Source organism: Primulina huaijiensis, chromosome 9 (assembly GCF_012295235.1).
Source record: "Primulina huaijiensis isolate GDHJ02 chromosome 9, ASM1229523v2, whole genome shotgun sequence".
Classification (NCBI taxonomy): Eukaryota; Viridiplantae; Streptophyta; class Magnoliopsida; order Lamiales; family Gesneriaceae; genus Primulina; species Primulina huaijiensis.
The window spans coordinates 17,504,539-17,524,944 of NC_133314.1; the positions used below are offsets into that span (position 1 = coordinate 17,504,539).

At 36.1% G+C, this 20,406-nt stretch overlaps 1 protein-coding gene across 1 annotated transcript; it reads right to left on the bottom strand.

Annotated features, from left to right (window-relative positions):
* Positions 1 to 13,331: 13,331 nt before the first annotated feature.
* On the bottom strand, positions 13,332 to 14,073 carry LOC140984612 (uncharacterized). Its single transcript, XM_073452159.1, has 2 exons — positions 13,981 to 14,073; positions 13,332 to 13,885 (listed from the first exon to the last, which is right to left on the bottom strand). Exons 1-2 carry the CDS (start codon positions 14,024 to 14,026, stop codon positions 13,332 to 13,334), a joined length of 600 nt encoding a protein of 199 aa, XP_073308260.1. The 5' UTR covers positions 14,027 to 14,073.
* Between the last annotated feature and the right edge of the window lie 6,333 nt (positions 14,074 to 20,406).

Below are 20,406 nucleotides of genomic sequence, written 5' to 3' on the forward strand. Positions count from 1 at the left end.
GCTCTCCATTTTTTCATCCAACCGGATACTTCGCCAATTGCAGTCTTCAGAAAACTATCAGAAACAGCTATTCGCTCCAGAATAGTCCTCTCCTTGTAGAGCATCAGCTGGTAGAGATAATTATCCTCAAAGAGGTTCACCGGCTCGGCGACGTGCAAACGTTCTCTATATTTGTTCAGCTTCGCCAACAATCTACGAGTGTTCGCCTCTCCACACTCATAGAGGAACTGAAATCCCTGCAGCTTCTCCCAAAAACGAAGAATTTTCTGAAAAAATTCGTCCTCTATATCGACATTTTGTTTCTCCTGAGCTGCGGTCATAAACTCTTCAGCCATATCCGGAAGTGTTGAGCTACTTGCACCTGCCATATTATCTGCTGAATATTCGTAACTGATGTGTTTTATACTAACTGAGCCACTTCTATTTATAGCACAGGGTCAAGGAAGATGAAAGGGCTCAGTCACTGCAGCAGACGGTTAATCTTCCAAGCATAGGATTTTAATTAATTAACCTTGCTTAAGTTCGAATAATATTTATATGCATTTATTAAGGGAGAATATTGGTTCTAAGAGGTTAACTAAGAAGACAGAAGTTAGTCAATCTTCAGCTGAAAGGACACAGTGTTACAACTGATCCTTCAGTCGGATATTTCACTAATCTTCTCACATACGTTAACCAATTAACCATTTTTTATTCCAAATTAAGTTACGTGACTGTCTATCAAGCATTTAATGCTGTCTTTCAGCAAATGACAAGTTGAATCGTGGACTCATATAATCCACATACTTTCTACACACGTCTTTACCACACTAACACACGTTTTTTTACTGCAAAATTTTCATGGACTGACACGTGTCCAATAATTCGAACAGTCACGTACAAAAGTACTCATTTCCGATCCATTTCAGTTCTTCTTCTTACGCTTATCCAAATTCTTCAGAGCAAAAGCAAATTTACGCCTTCTTTTTCGCAGAAAAATTTTCAGATCAAATGGCAAATCAAATCCCAGCGCATTTGTTGAATGCTATGGCAATCAATTTTGATTCAGTCCTATCAATTAAGGAAGCCGAGGTCAAGGATGTTTTCCAGAAGCTTCAATCTGTAGGTCTCCGAACTTTCTTAGGACAATCTTCCCAGGAGATCTATCCAAATGAGCTCTTCGATTTCTACTCCAGTGGATCTATCAATCAGGATGGGAGCATCTCATCTACTGTCAATGGTCAGTTATTGACCATATCAGAGGACTCCTTTGGCGAGGTATTTTGTTGCCGTCTCATGGATTGGCACACCTTGCTGATGTTAAAGCATCAGATATTGAAGAAATGCAGACTCTACTCTCCGCTGATGGACGGAAAATCAAAGTTTTCGACCCAAAGAAGGAACTCAAACATGAGATTCAGTTGTTGGCTGACATTGTGGCCAAGGGGTTATTGGCAAAGGTAGGATCCTTTGCTGCTCTTACACTGGAAAAATTTCAGGCCCTTACCATTATCATGGCAGGTCGGAGACTCAACTGGAGGCGTCTCATCTTCAACATACTGAAAAATATGCTTCAATCTACCAAACAGTCCAAAGGGTTTGCTGTCCAGATGAGCTATTTGCTGAAAGTCAAAGGGCTGGTGGCTGATGATTCTGAACGATCATCGAAATTCAAAGTTTTCAATGCTAAAAATATTTTGCCGCCCAGAGCCAAACTGGATCTATCTCCTGATCAATTCGTCAACATCAAAAAGGAGATTGGAGCACAGCAGGCTGCTCCCAAGTCTGTAAAAAGGGCAAAAACTCTGGCACAGCTGAAGTCCTCCAAAAGGAAGCTGATTGTCAGTGAATCAGAAACAAAGAAAACCACATCTCCCAAAGTCACCAAAAAGCCTAGAACTCATAAAACAAAGCATTTAGTCTCGCTGGAAGCAACTGAAAGGCTGAAATCCTCCGACGCTCAACAGCCTATTCAGGCTATTCCTCTGAAAGCCATCCCAGCTGAAGTTTCAGCAAGAGATCAGTTGCCTCCTTCAACTGAACGAGAGTCTGTCAGGGCGGTATCTTCTCTACAAACTGTCAATCGCCCTACAATTTTTGCTCAGGCTCGACCCAAAGGGGTCACTATTCGAGAACTGGTGGAAACGACTCGCTCGGGTCTAAACATTCCACATATTCTTTCTGATGAGAGAGGCAAGGGCAAGATGATTGAAGAGCCCAGGCCAACAAATGCTATTTAGACCCACATTGACCTAATTTGGGAATAGGTCAATGCTTATGCAGCATCCCAACTGAAAGCCTATGAGGCTTGGATCACATACAGAACTCACACATTTGCCAAACAATTGAAGAAGAAGTCTCAGCTGAAAAGGTTTATCAGATTGGAAGCCATCGTTTTAAGGATAGTCAAAGCTGCTACCATTGTGCAGGCTTTGGAAAGAAAAGATTATTTCTTTGATTTGATGAGAGCCAAGAAGTTGGCTCAATTAGTTGAAAAGTTGAAAGCCAACTACATTCCGACGAATCCAACTGCCTACAATGATCGAGCTGTACTTACTCAGTTGGATTCAGATCTTACTTCCCTGCATGTACAGATACGATTTTGGGAACAAGATTAGGAATTAGTTATTCATGGAGGGTCTTCAGATGAAGAGGAAGGACCCTCATCACCAAATAAAGAGCAAGCCTAGGATGTGCCTGAAACCTCTGTTGCTGATCCACCACTGTACTCAGAAGCTGACTTAACACTTGCAAATATTGATGAAATTATTCAGTCAGTAGTACAGGAATCTCAACCATAGGAGCTCATTTCTGAATCAGTTGATCACTCGACTGATCAAGCAATTGTAGAGGCACCTATCCTCACTGAAGAGCCCGTTCAGCAGGATGATCCAACTGATGTGCCAGCTCCATCCACAGATAAAGAAATCGCTGAAAATGTGGAGGCTCAGTTGCTCAATTTTGAAAATATTCCAACTGACGAGCCAGCCCAAATATCAGCTGATACTCAAGAAGAAGCACCAGTTAATGATCCTCCAACTGAAGGTCTTACAGATTTACCTCCACAGCAGGACAGCTCAGTTGCTATTCAGGATCCTTCTTCTCCTCCTCCAGCGCAAGTAGAGGTTACTGACTCAGTTGTTCCAGAACACACCATGGTCGAGACAGTGGTATCTGACAGGACCTTGGTGGTCTTTGATCAAGTCTCTAAAGAACAAGAAGCTGGAACTTCTGGACAATTACCCCCTCAGTCGTCTGGAGATCTTGATGCAGTTCTTGAAGAAATTCAAGACATTCAGAATAATATGCACAAAATACTTTATGAAGTTTCCCAGATTCAGCGAACTCAACTCGCTCATACTTTAAAACTGGAACATGCAGAAGTATTCAACTCAGAAAAGCTGAAGGCTGTTAATGCTGTCGTGACCTCTCTTTCCCTTGCTATAGAAGAGATTAGAAAGAATAGAGGCTTAGCTGAAAGTCTTTCTGTCACCCAAGATGTAATCAGCAAGAGAATTGACTTCGTGGAGACATCTGTTTCTCGAAAGATAGACTTCATGCAAACCACTATGCTGAATGCAGTATCAGACGTAGCCACTTCTGTTAAAGTTCTGTCAACTGATGTTAAAAGATTATCTATCAGAATGGAGGCGTTTGACAAAAAGGGAGAATAGAGACCTAAGCTACAATCATTCATTTACTTGTACATGGAATCACTTATACAGATTATTTCATTCTTTCATTGTACGAATCTGTAAACGAAAGTTATTATTTTATATACAACCGATTTGAAGGACGTTTATAAGCTTAACTGATCAGTTATCATTTGCTTAGTGTTGTCAAACACCAAAAAGGGGAAAATTGTTGGAAACTTAATTTCGGCTGTTTGACAAACCATTTATCTGCAGAACCAACTGATCAAGTATTCGTATTAAGCAACTGAAGTATCACGTGAAGTATCAAGGCAACTGAAGTCAGCTGAACTGAACTTTCGAAGTTAACTGACTGATCAGTTAGAAACTGATCAGTTGAACCTAACTGGATTCCTGAAGATAGCTGACTGATCAGTTGGAAACTGATCAGTTGATTCACTCAGCGCAAGCTTATCAGCTACTTACATCAGCTGATCGCTCAGCCTTAACATACAGTGTACGATAAGGGATGTTCATCCGACATCAATACAAGCAGACTGCAATTTGTAGTGGAACGCCGCATTTCAGAGTCTACAGTGTACGATTGTCAGAAGAATATCGACGTGGCAAATCAACGGATATAAAATTCAAATATTATATGAAGTTACCGTTGGAAAAGAAGCCTATAAATAGGCGAACAGAGCAGCTGAAGAAAATATACAAGAACTACTATTTTACTCAAGCTGTTACTCTGCTGAAATCAAAAGCTCACTCTCTTACTAAGTTTTATCTGTAGCATTCAAGGCTACCATCTTTGAGCTTGTTAGCACACTGTAATCTCTGCTATATTATTAAGTTATGCTAAAATCAGTCACGAACTGAAATAGAATGTTGTAACTAAGAGTTTCAGTTGTGGCATTGATAAGACCAAACTGAAGTGGGTCAGTACAAACAGTGTCTTCGATCAAAGTCTTTTAGTAGAAATCCTATCTTCGTGATAGAAGGGGTGACGTAGGAGTCATTCCATTCTCTGAACATCCAGAAACAAATCGCGTGCTTTTTACTTCAGTTACCTTTTGTTTTAGTTATTCTATCTTTCATTCAGTTTACTTCCGCAAGTGTTTTCTCAGTTAAACTGATTGTCATTGACTTACGAGATATTTAGTTTCAGTTTGTCAATAAACTGAACTCAATCTTCGAAAAACGAACATAATCTGTCAGTGTTTATTCATCCCTCCCTTCTAAACACATTTCACTTATTAACAGATCCTTTCACTCATTTTCCTTAAACGCAACAACTTCTATCATATCCGGTGGATTACCTCAACCCAGCTCACCCGGATAACATCATTGGCGTCGTCTGTGGGAAATTGAGTTCAAGGTCTTGATATGGCTCCTACTAGAAGAACTAATCATGACACTTCCCGGGCTCCTGGAGATGGTGCACTTACTTCGGGACAAGGTGGTGTTCCTCCCACAGGACTTCCAAATCTTATTACTATGTCTCCGGAGGAGTTAGCTCAGATTGTATCCGAGGCGGTGGAGAAGGTGGTAGCCATGAAAGAATCTTCTCATCATACTACCCCGCCGGGAAGGGAGCAGGAAGAAGAGCAGGAAGTAGGGGAGGAGGGAGTGAGAGAAGAAGATGGGGAGTCTAGTAACGGGTCCAAATCCCCAACTGTGGCGGAGGAGCTGTTGGAGTTGAGGCAGAAGATGAAGGTCTTGGAGGGATAGTTGGAAGGCCAGGGTCCTTCTCGGGCAGTTTTCAGAGGATGCCCATTTGCTGAAATTATTGTCCGGGAACCTCTTCCCGGGAACTTTAAATCTGCCAAAATTAAGGATTATGATGGCAATGCAGACTCCGAGGAACATCTGGCCAGGTTTGAGAATATGATCATGCTGCACTATTACACTGACCGAATTAAGTGCAAGGTTTTTTTGACAACTCTGATAGATTCTGCTCAGAGATGGTTTGAGGGGTTGGCTCCTCAAAGTATTCATTCTTTCAAGGACTTCCAGAAGATGTTTCTACACTATTTCATCAGCAACAAAAAGTACAAAAAGACTGTATTTAGTCTTTTTGAAGTCAAGCAAATCCCGGAGGAGAGTTTGAGGACATATAAAAGAAGGTTTAACAGAGTTGCCCTGGATGTTCCCACCTGTGCCACTGAGACAAAGACAACGGCATTCACCCAGGGGTTGAGGGAGGGTGAGTTTTTTCGATCGTTGACAAAGAAGATGCCCGGGGATTTTGAGGATTTGTTGTCCCGGGACGAGAAGTATATCAACGTGGAGAAGGCAGAAAAGCAGAAGAGAGACGCTGCAAGAAGGGAGAGAGGAGAACGAGTAGTTAAACCCGAGGAGAAAGGGCAGAGAAGGGGTAATCAAGGGCATTTTTCAAATCATGTGCCTTTGAAAATTACCCGAGACAGAGAAGTTCAGGAATGTAGCAGGGATCTGCCTCCGGATCATCAGCTTACCATGCCCGAGAAGAGGGGATTTTGCACCCTCCATAAGGACTGTTACCACGACACCGAAGATTGCAAAACGCTGAAAAGAGATTATGTCCCACCCTCTGTCCAGGGGCATAATCAATCTAATAAGAGGCCAAGATTGCCACCTTGGACGTATCGGCAGCTGGGACCCAATGCCAGGGGAGATTCAAGAAATGCCCCGAAGGGTGAGCCTAGTAGAAGAAGGGATCCGGAGCCCGAGAGGAAGAAGACTTTACCCCCTTTCATGGGGGTAATCAAGATGATATCTGGAGGCTACACTGATGGAGATTCTAATCGGGCGAGGAAGTCGAGAAGTAGGCGAGATTGCATGGAGGTGGAAGGGGTAAGGAGGAGTGAGACAGTGATTAGCTTTGGCCCTGAAGATATGAAGGGTGTCAATATTGCCTACAATGACGCCCTGGTGATTCAAGCCAGGGTAGCCAATTATGACATTCTAAGAGTTTTTGTGGACTCGGACAGTTCTGTTAATGTAATTTTTAAGAATACCCTGGTACAAATGGATCTGCAGGGATATCAGTTGGAAACTACGCTTTTCGGCTTTGCTGGACATATTGTTTATCCAGAAGGAGAGATTGTCCTGCCTTTAACTTTAGGCACCCAAGAGCTTAAGAAAACCATGATGACCACTTTCACTGTGGTGGATTCCCCATCATCGTATAACATCATCCTGGGGCGGCCTGCCATGAATGAGCTGAAGGCCGTAGCATACACCTACCACCAGAAGATCAAATTCCCGGTGGGAAGCCGAGTAGGTGAAGTCCGGGAGATCAACCCTCTTCCCGGAAGTGTTATGTGGAAACTGTTCGAATGGACCAGAAGAAGGCTAGGAGGGAGGGGAAGGCGGTGAGAAGTGATGAGGGAAGAGGGAGGATAGTAGAGGAGGGTGAAATGCATTTTGTAGCAGAGGAAGAACAAGAAGTTGTGGAGATTAGGCCAGTCAAGGAGATCCGGGTGGCTCGGGACCTCAATCTATCCACCCGAGTAAATTTAATCAATTGTTTAAAAACTAATCTTCATGTTTTTGCCTGGTCCTAGCAGGAATTAATAAGGATTTCACCCTTGATAGCTGAGCATCACTTGAATATCCTCCCGAGATCTCACCCGGTGAAGCAGAAGAAGAGGCACTTTGGCCCTGATATTATAGTATATTTGTTAAAATTTTGATTATAATCAATTACTTGACAGAAACACTAGTAAATATTTGAAAAGAAAAAACCCTAAATATTCGGAACTATTTTTTCCCCTAATTTTTTTATTATTTTATTTTAAAAATTTTATATAATGTATCTTTTTTATATTAGGCTCTCCATAATGCAATATGTATTAATAGACCCTTTACCATTCATCGTCGCCTATTATTCTCCTTCTATCGATAACCCCTCATAAGAATACAAAAGTTCCTTTCGTTCGGATTTAAATCAAGAATGGAAGAATAAGAAAGCAGTGGTGGCGGCCGCAATAGCCGCAGCAAAGGATAAAGATATGCTTGCTGAATCCATAGTAGCAATTGTCGGATTACGAAACGTTGAATCCATTGCTGCTGCTGTTGCTGGTCACCACTTCCTGTTTTCTTCCTATATATATATATATATATACATGCGAGATTGAATCAAGAAACAGGTACTGCGAATTCTTGTAAATTTTCTTTAACTTAGATGTAAAAATAATTTCATTGTTCATGTTGTTGTGTGGCAAGATTGCAGTTTCTCGTACATGTTCTTGCAAGATAGTCACTACTAGCTTCCATGAGGCGCACTCAATTTATACGTGTTTTTATTTTGTGTTTATATATTTAAACCATAAGAGAACTGTCCTCTGTATCGAGTTTAATGAGGCATATCATCTTGGTTTAAATTCTTGAATTTAGTTTTTATTGACGAACAAAATATTTGAAAATCGTCGTCTCTTATACGTTGAAATTGTTCGTAAGTTCATGAAACTTTTCTTGCAAGGTGTGTGTGTGTGTGTGTGTGNATGCATGTTTTCCTTTTTCTGAGAAAGCAATTTTGATTTGATCAGATGACACCTTTCATGCATGGTTTATATATTTATGTGTAAGATTAAATTCAACAAAGTATAGAGATCATAAGAAGATTTGTAATTATCTGATTCCTAAATAAATGCAATGTTTAGTTGTTTTACTAAAAATAAAATAAGCAGAAGTATATGTTGGTTTCAATTATTCTTGAATTTAATTAGTTGGTTTTTATAAATAAAAGCTTCCAAAAATCTTTTCTTATAGAGGATCGATGTATATACATGTAATGGTGAAATGCTATAATTTAAATCATTCGTATGAATACAAAATTATTTAATTTATAAAAGTAGGTTTTTTGTGTGACTGTGTTGAGACGGGTCGACTAAGTCCATATTTGAAGTAAAAAGTTACATATTTAGCATAAAAAATAATATTTTTCATAGGTTAGGTCGGATAGAATTTTCGTCTCACAAAATTGATATGTGACATGATTTAATAAGAGTTTTTTGTGAATATATAAAGATTTCGAAATATTATTGACTTTTACTCTTTGAAAACTTTTTATGTTTTTGTTGGATTTGGTAAATTCACACACGTTTTATGTTTCTAATTAATATGATAGCTAAATTATGATGAAAATCAATATTTAATTAAAGATCTCCATGAAAATAATAGTAAAGTAAGCCATGAAAATATAAACTGTACAAATTATTAGAATCATCAAAATAAGTTATGTCCGTCAGATCGATTCGCCCTGACTAGCCTAATATAACTAAAAACTGACTATGACCCTAGGTTGGTCCATCCCATTAGCGCATTTTGATAACTCTAAATCTGATCGATTCAATTCGATAAACTCAAGAAAAAACAAATGATAAGGATCGGTTTAGCAAAATGAGTCACGCGTCACTTTGTATCACTTTTATCAATACAAACCATAATATTTATAAATTTAAAATCAAAATAACACCAAAAAATTGAGCAATACCTATTACAACAACAACAAAATTACAGTATAAAATACAATTATAAATTCAAAATGTGTATACGATACATGGGACAATGAATCTTCATCTTTAAATGGAATGTGATATATCAAAATGGAGCTAAATTATTTGAGATAAAATCCCGATTCACTAGAAACGATCGATATAAAAGTGTATAAACACAGTTTCGTCGATACAAGTCATTTTCTTCATATGAATACATCGAGATTCATTCAACGTTTATTTCTCATGATATAACAGCTAAACGAACAACAACTAAGAACGAATTAGTACTTAGCTGAACTCAAAATTTTAATGTTATTATGCAAACTTGAACAAGAAGAGGCCACATGGAATTAACTTTAAAGAAAAATTAAGAATGTAACAATAGTTTTGAGGCTAAATTCTCGGTTCAGTCCTAATTGTTTGGGTAGTTTCCGATGTAGTCCTAAACGAATGTAATGAGCCGATTTAGTCCCAAACGTTGCCAAAGTTGCCCCAATCTTATTTCTCCGTTAGTTTGCTGTCAAACTAAACAAAGTAGAGTGATTTGCAAATCAAATTGAAAAAAGAAAAATCCCCAAAAAACTTATACCCTCTGTACGCTATAAAAATCCCCAACCTCCTCCATCTCTCCATCTCTCCATCTCTCTCTGTCATCAAGTTATGTACGCAAGGTATGTACGCATTTTCTCATGGAAACAATTTCTTTATTTTCACGTGAATTTGAAGTTTCGTGAAACCAGGGATAGAGATATTAGCTTGGATGTAAGTTGACTGGAATTACTCTAATTCTTGAAATCGTGAATTCTTAGAAATATAATAGCAAAGCTTGAAATTGGGCTATATATTTTTTTTCCGTTGATGATGGGCAATTCCATTTTATGATGGGCAATTCCAGTTTACTTTATTTGCTCAAATATTTCATTTATTTGAAAGTCTTTTTGTTAAATATTTAATTGAAGTATCATTTTTCGTAAGCTAATTGCTTGTTATTTTTTAAAGTTTTTTTTGTGAAATTATATTGTGTTGTTTGCTTGTGTGAAATACTTAATTGTTTTTATATTGTTGTTGTTATATAGGGTAAAACATATGTAGTTTTTATTGGACGAAAACCCGGAGTATATGAGACTTGGGAAGAGGCACAAAAGCAAGTCAATAAATTTAGCGGCGCATCCCACAGGTCATTCTTGAGTAGGGAGGGGGCTATAAAAGCTTTTGAATCTTATATGGACAAGCAAGCTCTAGTGCAAGCTTCTTCCTCTACCAACACTGTCGAAGAAACGTCGAACACAACTTCTATTGCAAATTCAGATGCAAGTGCAAGTACAAAACCCACTCAAGCTGGAAAAATAGATAAATTGAACAAGGCGCTATCAAATTTAGTGAAGATAACGGAGGAGATAAAACAACAAATCGAATCTCTAAAGATTAGTGGTGATGACAGCTGATGGATTATATTGAGCATGTTGTAGTATCTTGTAACCTTTTAATGGATTGTATCGAGCGCACAATATTATTTTGTAAACTTTTAATGGATTGTATCGAGCGCACAACTTTTAATGGATTGTATCTTGTAACTTTTTAACAGTTGAGGTGCTAGACTTTATCCCATTTATTATGTCGTTCGGGAAGGNTTTACCAATACAGTATGTGATTGTGAAATGAGTTTGTGAGCTTGCATGTGGTAGAGTTTTATGTCTCCCATATTAGTTCGGTCCTGTATTTGCTTTTACTTTCTAATGAAAGCTGCTCTTGTCTGCATTTATAAACCAAAATTGGACAATGAATCTGGGAAAAAGAGAAAGCATTCAAGCGAAGAACAAGATGATAAAAGTGAGCAGTCAATACCCTTGTTCCACTGAAAAGCCGAACACAAGAATCTCAAAAATAGAAAAAAAAAATTCAACAACAGTTGAGGATCAAGATTTCACAACACCCCAATTACAAAAGTACCAACTTTTCCTCATATCAAAATAACAGTAACAAAGACAGAGGTAGACATGTTAATGAAAGTAAGACTACTACCGAAAAACATGGACACCAAAAAAGAAAATACAAATCTCAGCCACAAAATCACTTGTTCCTGCTAGATCCTTCAGACGAGGTAGACTTCATGGACGATCGTAGTTGTGAGACAGTTGTGAAGTTGACGCCATCTTTTACAAAAGCAGGTTTCTTGATATTCACTGGTCGATTACCCTATAAAAAAACCATGCATTTATTGCCTATATTTATACAAATATACATTACAAATAATTTACATTTATCAATGATATTAAACTTAAGCTTACTTGAATATGAACACCAACGTCTTGTGGTCTTCTCACCTGTAGTTTTATAGGTACACAAATAAGAATTTTCGTAAACAACACAAAAACAATGAAATAAACCAAATATGTTTATATGTAGTTTTTCTTTTCTTTTTTTTTTTTGTGTCACAGTCTCGTGTTGGACGTCTTCATTCCCCTTACAAGTCATTTGGTTATGTCCTGATCCACCACATAATTTGCACTTATTGAACTTTTTCACACCTTTCAACTTATTTCGAGAAGAAGGGGGAGGTTCATCTGGTTCTCTTCTTCGCATTTTCGCCGGTCTTCCAAGTTTTTGTTTGTGAATTGGAGGCAATGGAGAAGGAAAATGACATTCAGGCCACAAACATGGACCATTGGTAGGCATTATGGACATTGCATAACATCTTTTATACGTCTCGATCAGGTAATACGAATGGACATACATTTCTGGATCCTGTTTTTTGCACCAAATGGCGCATACAGCGTGCTTGCAAGGAATGCCAGTCAAATCATATCTCCTACAACTGCATGACCTAATCGATAGGTCAACTGAATGTTGATCACGCATATCATCTGATCTTGATATCTGGTAATGCATCTCATCGGACTTCATTGGGAAATACCTAACAGCCTCCATATAGATATTTGCCAACACATCTTTGATGTTTGGACAAATTTGACCCTTCCATTTTTTTACCTTATCTCTATTAACTTGAAATCTGGCCATCAAAAGATTCCGTAAGGTTTCAAACATATCTATCACTGGCTTTTCCCTAGCATCTAATATAATGCTGTTAAAAGTTTCACACATGTTGTTCAATAAGATGTCAGATTTAGGGGAGGTGCTGAAATATGCTCTAGACCATTGATTTTCATGCTTCTTAGCAAGCCATTCATATGCATTTTCATCAATAACTTTCATCTCATTCATTTGAACTCGAAATTCTTCAATTCTTGTCGCTTTTGCCGCTGCCCAAAAGGTGATCTTAACAGCTAAACTCTTGAATCCAGCACGTTTCATATTGCTGTGTAAGTGTCGAACACAATATCTATGCTCCGCATCAGGAAATAAAGATTCGAGTGCTGGAATCAAACCTTTTTGCTTATCTGACATAAATGTAAAGTCATGTTGAACACCACTAATCCCAAGGTCTTCATCTAAGAGCCGGAGAAACCATGTCCAACTATCTTTTGTTTCACGTTCAACCAACGCGTAACATATTGGGAATATGTTGTTATTCGGATCTAACCCCACAGCCACTAGCAATTGTCCACCATGTTGTTCTTTTAAGAAGCATCCATCAACCCCAATGACACGACGACATGCATCCTTAAATCCTTGCTTACACGCTGAAAAACAAACATATAATCTTTGGAACCTTGGCCCTTCTTCGTCTTCTGTCAACTTCAAAACTATCTTGGCTCGAGAATCTGATCTTTTAAGTTCAGCACAATATCTCCTTATTTGACGATATTGCTCCTGTGCAGTCCCTTGCACCAGCATTAGTGCCTTTCTCTTAGCTACATAAGCTACCTTCCTCGAAATGTTTACATTCAATGTCCTGCAAATCTCTTTCTTAAACTCATTGGTTCCCATTTTAGGATTTGCGGCAATTATCCTGGAAAAAGTCTTTGCCAACCACGTTGAGTTGATGCTCTTATTGCTAAATTCTCGAAAACATTTATTATGCTTGTCATCAAAAGTTCTTATTTGCCAACAACTATCATTAGTCATCTTTGCAACATGAATAATCCAGCGGCAATCATCATTGTTGCACTTCGCCCAAAGCCAATATTATCATTCTTTACAAAATTCACTGCCATTCCTCTTCTAATGCAGTGAGTTTGCATCACAAATTTCGCTTCTTTCTTTGAGCAAAAAATCATACCAAGCTTCAAGTCCGGGTTTTCAGATTCTCTCTTTGGATCAAACTTTGGATAATTCAAACATCTTCTTGGTCGCCATCATCATCCTCCATCTCATGCACCACTAATTGCAGATTATCTGCATTTTCTCTCTCAACAGAAATCGTATTCTTTCCCTTCGTAGATTGAATTTCATGGTCAATGAATGCATCAAACAACATATCATCCATGACAACATCTTCATCGATGTCAAAAAATTCGCCTACAGCTTCAACTCCACTTTGTTCGTTTGGACCATCAATTGAATAGGCATCTAAGTGTTCCATATAAATTTCTACCTCATAGTTTGTTGGAATATTCTTTCTAACTTCCAACACATCTGAATCATTTTGTAGATATCTCCTTTCATTTAGCGTATTCCCGATCTTGTGCCAAAACATAATAGCATCTTTATTTTTGAATCCAAGATCATCTGCAAACCCCCACAATTCAACCATTGCTAGCTTATCAAGATCAAAAAAGTCGAAATATTCAAAACTTCCCCCAATGTATTCATCGTGTTCGCCTTTAGATTTAAACCTTCCACTGTAATGCATTTTAATAGTAATCAAATCTTGTTTTCCAAGTAAACCTACAAAGAAAAAGACGGAAAAAACAATATAATTCTTCACTGAAAAATGCATGATACAAAATTAAGTAAAATAAAGTGAAAAAATAATAAATTACCATAATTTGGAGTAATCTTGATTGTCGAATTACTACGTTTAGCCATTACTTATCAACCTTGAGGTGACGACACATAGAGAAAGTCAATGGCTGAGGAAATAGAGATTGATGATGGGGATGAAGACTTCTTTCAACTAGAAATCCATTTCAAGCATCTTAACTGTGAAAATCAAAAATTTTAACAATTAAAATAAACTGGAAAGAAAAGCATTGGGGGAAGAATTACAAATGCTATTATATTTCTATGAATTCACGATATCACGATTTCAAGAATTAGAGTAATTCCAGTCAACTTACATGCAAGCTAATATCTCTATCCCTGGTTTCACAAAACTTCGATTTCACTAGAAAATAAAGAAATTGTTTCCAGGAGCAATTGCGTACATACCTTGCGTACATAACTTGATGACAAAGAGAGATGGAGAGATGGAGAAGGTTGGGGATTTTTAGAGCGTAGAGAGGATATAAATTTTTTGGGGATTTTTCCAATTTTCAATTTGATTTGAAAATCACTATACTCTGTTTAGTTTGACAGCAAACTAACGGAGAAATAGAATTGGGGCAACTTTGGCAACGTTTGGGACTAAATCGGCTCATTATATTCGTTTAGGACTACATCGGGAACTATCCCAAACAATTAGGACTGAAAAGAGAATTTAGCCATAGTTCTGAAAATCGTCGGATTGAGGAATTGGACTGTGTTTACAGACTCACAGCCACATCCCTTTTCTTCCATTTATGTAGCTTTTCTCACACTTTCTACTATTTGGTATTTACTGCTCACTAGCCATAAAAAACCGCGGCTCATTCTATGATACACATAGAGTAGCACTCTCGATATATTTGTATACATGATATTCATCTGATCATCTCAACGACATACATAAAATGTAACAAAAGTGTTACTAGCCAATTGTTACTAGCCCGAGTCATCACCATTGTGCATCTCGTACACACTCAGTTAATTAACAATTGCAAAAGATGGAAATATTTTAACAATGAATCCTTTCAATTTTTGTGGAATATGTGCCTCAATTTCGTTCACGTAAACATCTTTCAAAATTTCCTATTATTATTATTTGTAAAATAGGTGCGTGATGGCTTGTGCATAAGAGATATGGTCTGTGTTAGGATCAAGCGTTTATTAATATTACTAAGCCAAAAGCTATGACTGTTAGTCAAGGTGCAACTTTATTTTCTTATACTTGTAGCAGCGCATGGTGCACGTACTTGGGTGCTAATTGGTCGGACTGTTAGGCTCATGAGTCCGGAGAGATACGTGTCTATCTGCTGGTAATGTCTCATATATCTTAGAGATCAATCTTATCATTTCTCTACCGTCGGTCCTATTCCCAACAGAGACAGTATCATCCGTTAAGATCTGGTGTCACTCTTTTCCGGCTCATTAAACCAACTAGATCAAGAGGCACAACATCAGCAGCTTGACGCATGATAATTTCTCAGGAGGTCACTCATCATAGTACTACTCTTATTGATACACGCTTAAATCAACCGTCTCCAGAAGACAAACGTACAAAACAATAACTTATAATAATGATGTATTTTCACCTCCCACTGCAGTCCTGCAGAATATGCATGTTTCATGGGGGGCAGAACACTTAATTTATTACTCTTTCTTTTTCCAATAATGTTGTTTTTTACTATTATTATTATTATTATTATTACAACTGTAAAAAGATCAGGAGTAGTTCTCTTGTGAGACGGTCTCACGAATCTTTATTTGTGAGACGGGTCAACCCTACCGATATTCATAATAAAAAGTAATATTCTTAGCCTAAAAAGTAATACTTTTTCATGGATGACCCAAATAAGATATCCGTCTCACAAAATAAGACCCGTGAGACCGTCTCACACAAGTTTTTGTCAAGGATCGGTGGTTCTTTGAGAGATGTCTCATTTTTATTTTTATTTTTATTTTTTTGATATATTATCATATGAAGAAAATGTTTGATTAAAATTATTCAATTACGTCATATGCAATTTTTGTCGTTGGGTCTGTACTCCACATTGTTCTCAAATGCAATTTTTGTAGTTGGGTCTGTATTCTTAACTTGCAACTTCTTTTTGCATTTTCATTTTATTTATATCGTTTAATAAAAAATAATAAATTTGAAAGGCTACATATGGAATCTTTAAATTTTTCAAACGTGTGTTGGATACTTGAATAGTCTTTTAATATTCTATGAATATAATTATATCAACTGAAAATTATTGATCGTCTATTTAAGCGACGATTGACACAATAAAACAATTAACATATTCTTATAATTCTTCTTCCAATTCCTATTCTTCCATTTATTCTTCGACTTCATCTACATTTATGTTTGACACTTCAATGAACAACCTGATATCAAACAAGAAATTAAAATGAAAAACTCCACTAATGTATGAAAAACTATTCCACTTCTAACCAAAACAAGATGTACTTAATAAACGAATCGAAACTTGTAAAATTATAAATAATCCAAAAGTCAAGAATTTGTTGCTATTTCAATCATTAGAAAACAAATTGAAATAATAAGAATAGAATTTTAACATGATAGAACTCATTACCAAATACCAATCATGACCCGAAAAGCATCCATTCATTCAATTTATACTCGATCCATCCTGAATGCTCTTAATTGTCATTTTCGAGAAATCGATCTTCTTTGATCGGGTATTAAGCAAATCAAGCACTTTGTATCGAGTATGATTATCCAAGTTTGGGACCTCCTTGCTCTGCATCCCATATTGATTCTATTTTAGAAGCTACCTTCTCAAAAGTGTGAGAGACCATATACATAACATCTGAGTCAACATTCTCGAATGCACTTGATTTTTTTCTAAACTCTGTCCTATCTCGTTTTCTAGTGGTTGGTAGAACCTCTGAACTTATGGCCTTGGAGGGTAATGACGAAGCAGAGTCTTTGTAAAGTGGAGACTGATATGAACATTCTTGCTTAATTCTCTGGATGAATTCACCAATATTGTAATTAAACTTGTCATCAACTGACAAATTGGTACCCTCATTTCCTTCCATCTCTAATGTTTTTGCATTAATGTTATCTCTTAGTCCAATTAAGTATTTTCCAGTGGTAGTTCCTTTCCCAAACACTAAACTCAAATATTCATAATCCTCAAAAGTTTCAGTTCGATTATGCTATCATGTTTAGAATGAAACTGATAAAGAACAATATTACTAATTATATATGTAAATTTTATTATTCTAACTAGAAAAATCCCACTTTAAAATAATCCTCTAATATTTCGTTAGGAGTTTAGAATTTCTTCGTCTCAAGTTCTCATACAAAATCGGAGTTAGGATGTATAAGCTTATAATAGCTATTGTACAGCTGTTTGGACAATTTTTTAAAAATTGATATTAGGTAATAGTTTTTTGACACTCAAGGCTTTTTGTTTAGAGCATAAAATATTTTTGTTTCTGCAGTTTTTTTTAATTAAATACTCAATTACTATCACGTCAAAAAAATGAATTGTGACTATTTTTTTACCAATAGTCATGATCTTGTAGCCACCTATGAAACGAATATATTTCCTTCAAAAAAACAAAAATTATTATGTATTTATATACCTTAATGAATATTTTATCCATAATGATTCAAAAATTTCATGAAACGTACCTTTGAAATTTGATAGCAAGAACCCTAAATTTCACCGTATGTATAACTCCGTCTTTTGAGAGAAGAAAAAAGTAGCCCTTTGAGAGGAGAAAGGGTTTAATAGAATTAAAGTCTCTAGGGTGAGAGAAGAAAAACGTATCCTAGTGTTTTAAGGTTTGTATGTGACTATTTTTATTTTTTAAAAAAAATTTGGTTATCTATTTATTTATATATATATATAGTTATTTATATATCTTCAACTAAATATATTAAAATTATATTTTAGGAAAAAAAATTAAAGAAATTTTTTAAGGAAAACTAGTAATAGTATCTTAATACTTTAGCAAAAGATGAAATTTAATAATGTTACTAAAATATTACTTTATGTATATATAATAAATCGGATTTACACAAATCCAACCGAACTAAAACATGTGAAAATCGAAACAACCAACCACCGACTCCTATTCCAATACGTCCTTCTTCATATTTTGTGTTTATATATGTATGCGGATTTCAACGAAGAGAGAACCAACATTTCTTGTGGAAGAAAAAGAAATCAGTAGTGGGGGAAGCTCGAGCGGCAGCGGTGGACGCATCGGCCGGTCAATCTGATCAAGGAACGGTGAATCCACCGCTGCTGCCTGAGCCGCCTCTACTGCCTGTTTTCTTCTATATATATGCAAGACTGAGTGGTCTCCGATCAATCGAAGAACAAGAAAGATGGTATCGTAAATCTTGGTACCCATTTTTTTAACGTAAAGTTTTCGTTATAATTGTTGCTTGATCATGTGATCTTTCTCCATAATTTGTTTTCTTGAATCGATGTTCATTATCTTGATATATTCATCAATATTGAACCTGCAAGTTAATTTTTGTAATTTGGAAAAGCAAGTTTAGTTTGGTTAGACGATATATATCTTTCATATATTCATATTAAATTTTTATGTATTGAATTCAAGAAACTTCATGTTTCTACGTTTCAAGAACATTTTTAATTTCGAGTCGTCCTAAATAAATTCATTGTTTAATTGTTTCACTAAAAATAAAAATAAACAGAAGTTTAATGGGCATTTAAATTCTTGAATTTAGTTAAAATCAAACGGCTGACTTTTTCCAACCTAAATCTTCTGGTGGGATACTTAATTTCATTCTAATAATAAATTGGTTTTTTCACCAAAATTTTCCGCAATTTCTGTTTTTCGTGAAAGGAATTTTGGATTATTAATTTCATTTTGAAGATATTATTTCTTTATCTTAATTTAAAATTGTTTTTTTTAAAAAAATTTCTAATAGTTGGTAGGCCATTCACTATTCTTTTACGCAAATACAATCTCTTCTTGATCAAATTCACCGAGAGAATTTTAAAAAAAATTTCTAATAGTTTGATTCTAATCTCTAGAAATCCACAGCACCCCATATATCTATTTTTTTTCCTTTACAAATTGGGTGAGGCCCAATCGACCAGCAGTACTTGATTAATTTATAGGTAATGGATTTTATTGATTGCAGGATGTTTTATTCTTTTAAATTAAATTAGACTATTAGTTTTGGTCCTTTAAATAACTTAAAAGGTTTTATCATTTATTGTTTTATGTGTTAAATTCAAGAAACTTCATGCATGTTCCTACGCTTTAAATTTTCAATAAGAACATTTATTATATGTATGTATTTTGTGTTTATATACCGATACGTACAAGTTTATTTGAGTGAAGAATCAATGTTTTTGTTGAAGAATAAGAAACCGGTAGTGGGGGAAGCTCGAGCAGCAACGGTGGGCGCGAGACGACCAATCATGTTGATCAAGGATCGTTGAAAATAATCAATCTTGCTGCCTGAGCCGTCTCTACTAACTTTTTTCTTCGATAAACGCAAGATTGAGTCTCATATCAATCGACAAATAAAAAACGTTATAGTAAATACTCGTATCTTAGCTTTTTTTAGATATTAAGTTTAATTCATTGTATTGTTGCAATTGTTAGTATGAGAATCGACATTCATTTTTGTGTGATTTTATTTTCTTGAGATTATAAAATGATGTGGAATCTTGATTCTTGTTCTGGTTTGAATATATAATATTATTCATTCATTTTTCTTCAATTTCCTTTTGATCTTCCTTATCTTCCACGTTAAGTTTTTCGAACATAGCATGCTTCTACGATAACAGCTCAGCCCACTTCTGATATTATCCAGTTTGGTCAGTGGTCTCACTACTTTAAAACGTGTCACAAAGGGTTGCTACACGCTCATTTAAATATCAACATCTCTACCATGACTTGATGATGAGGAATTTTGCCTAAGGACAAATCACAAGTGGGTTGGACTGTTGTTACATCTGCTGATAATTAAACTTTGCTTATAGATCGATTTTATATTTAATAAACTTTTTGTGTGTTTTAGGATGCAATAATTGTAACTTGGGCTTAATATTTTTCGTGAATTTCTCATCTTAATATGGGTTTTTATTTTAAGTTGGAATAATATGTGAGGGATGATTTTTTTCTGAAAGATAAAAAAACCATATCGTGAATTTCTCATCTTAATATGGGTTTTTATTTTAAGTTGGAATAATATGTGAGGGATGATTTTTTTCTGAAAGATAAAAAAACCAAAAAAATATGGATGGAAGATTTCAGGACCAAATTTTTTTTGTTAATGCCCACACATGACAAAACAAATAAATAATAATAATAAAAAAAAGAGTCCTCCACATTTGGATATGATTTTCCTACCGCATTTGAATATGATTTTCCTACCGCATTAGGTTCGAGTAAAATTCCAAAATAAAGAATCACCCAAAACA

Bases quoted from the DNA above. Each gene is read 5' to 3' on its own strand.
- LOC140984612 (XM_073452159.1), bottom strand. From the start codon at position 14,026: ATGGCTAAACGTAGTAATTCGACAATCAAGATTACTCCAAATTATG. The intron at 13,886-13,980 runs GTAATTTATTAT...TTTTCTTTGTAG, and splicing joins CAAGATTACTCCAAATTATG to GTTTACTTGGAAAACAAGAT.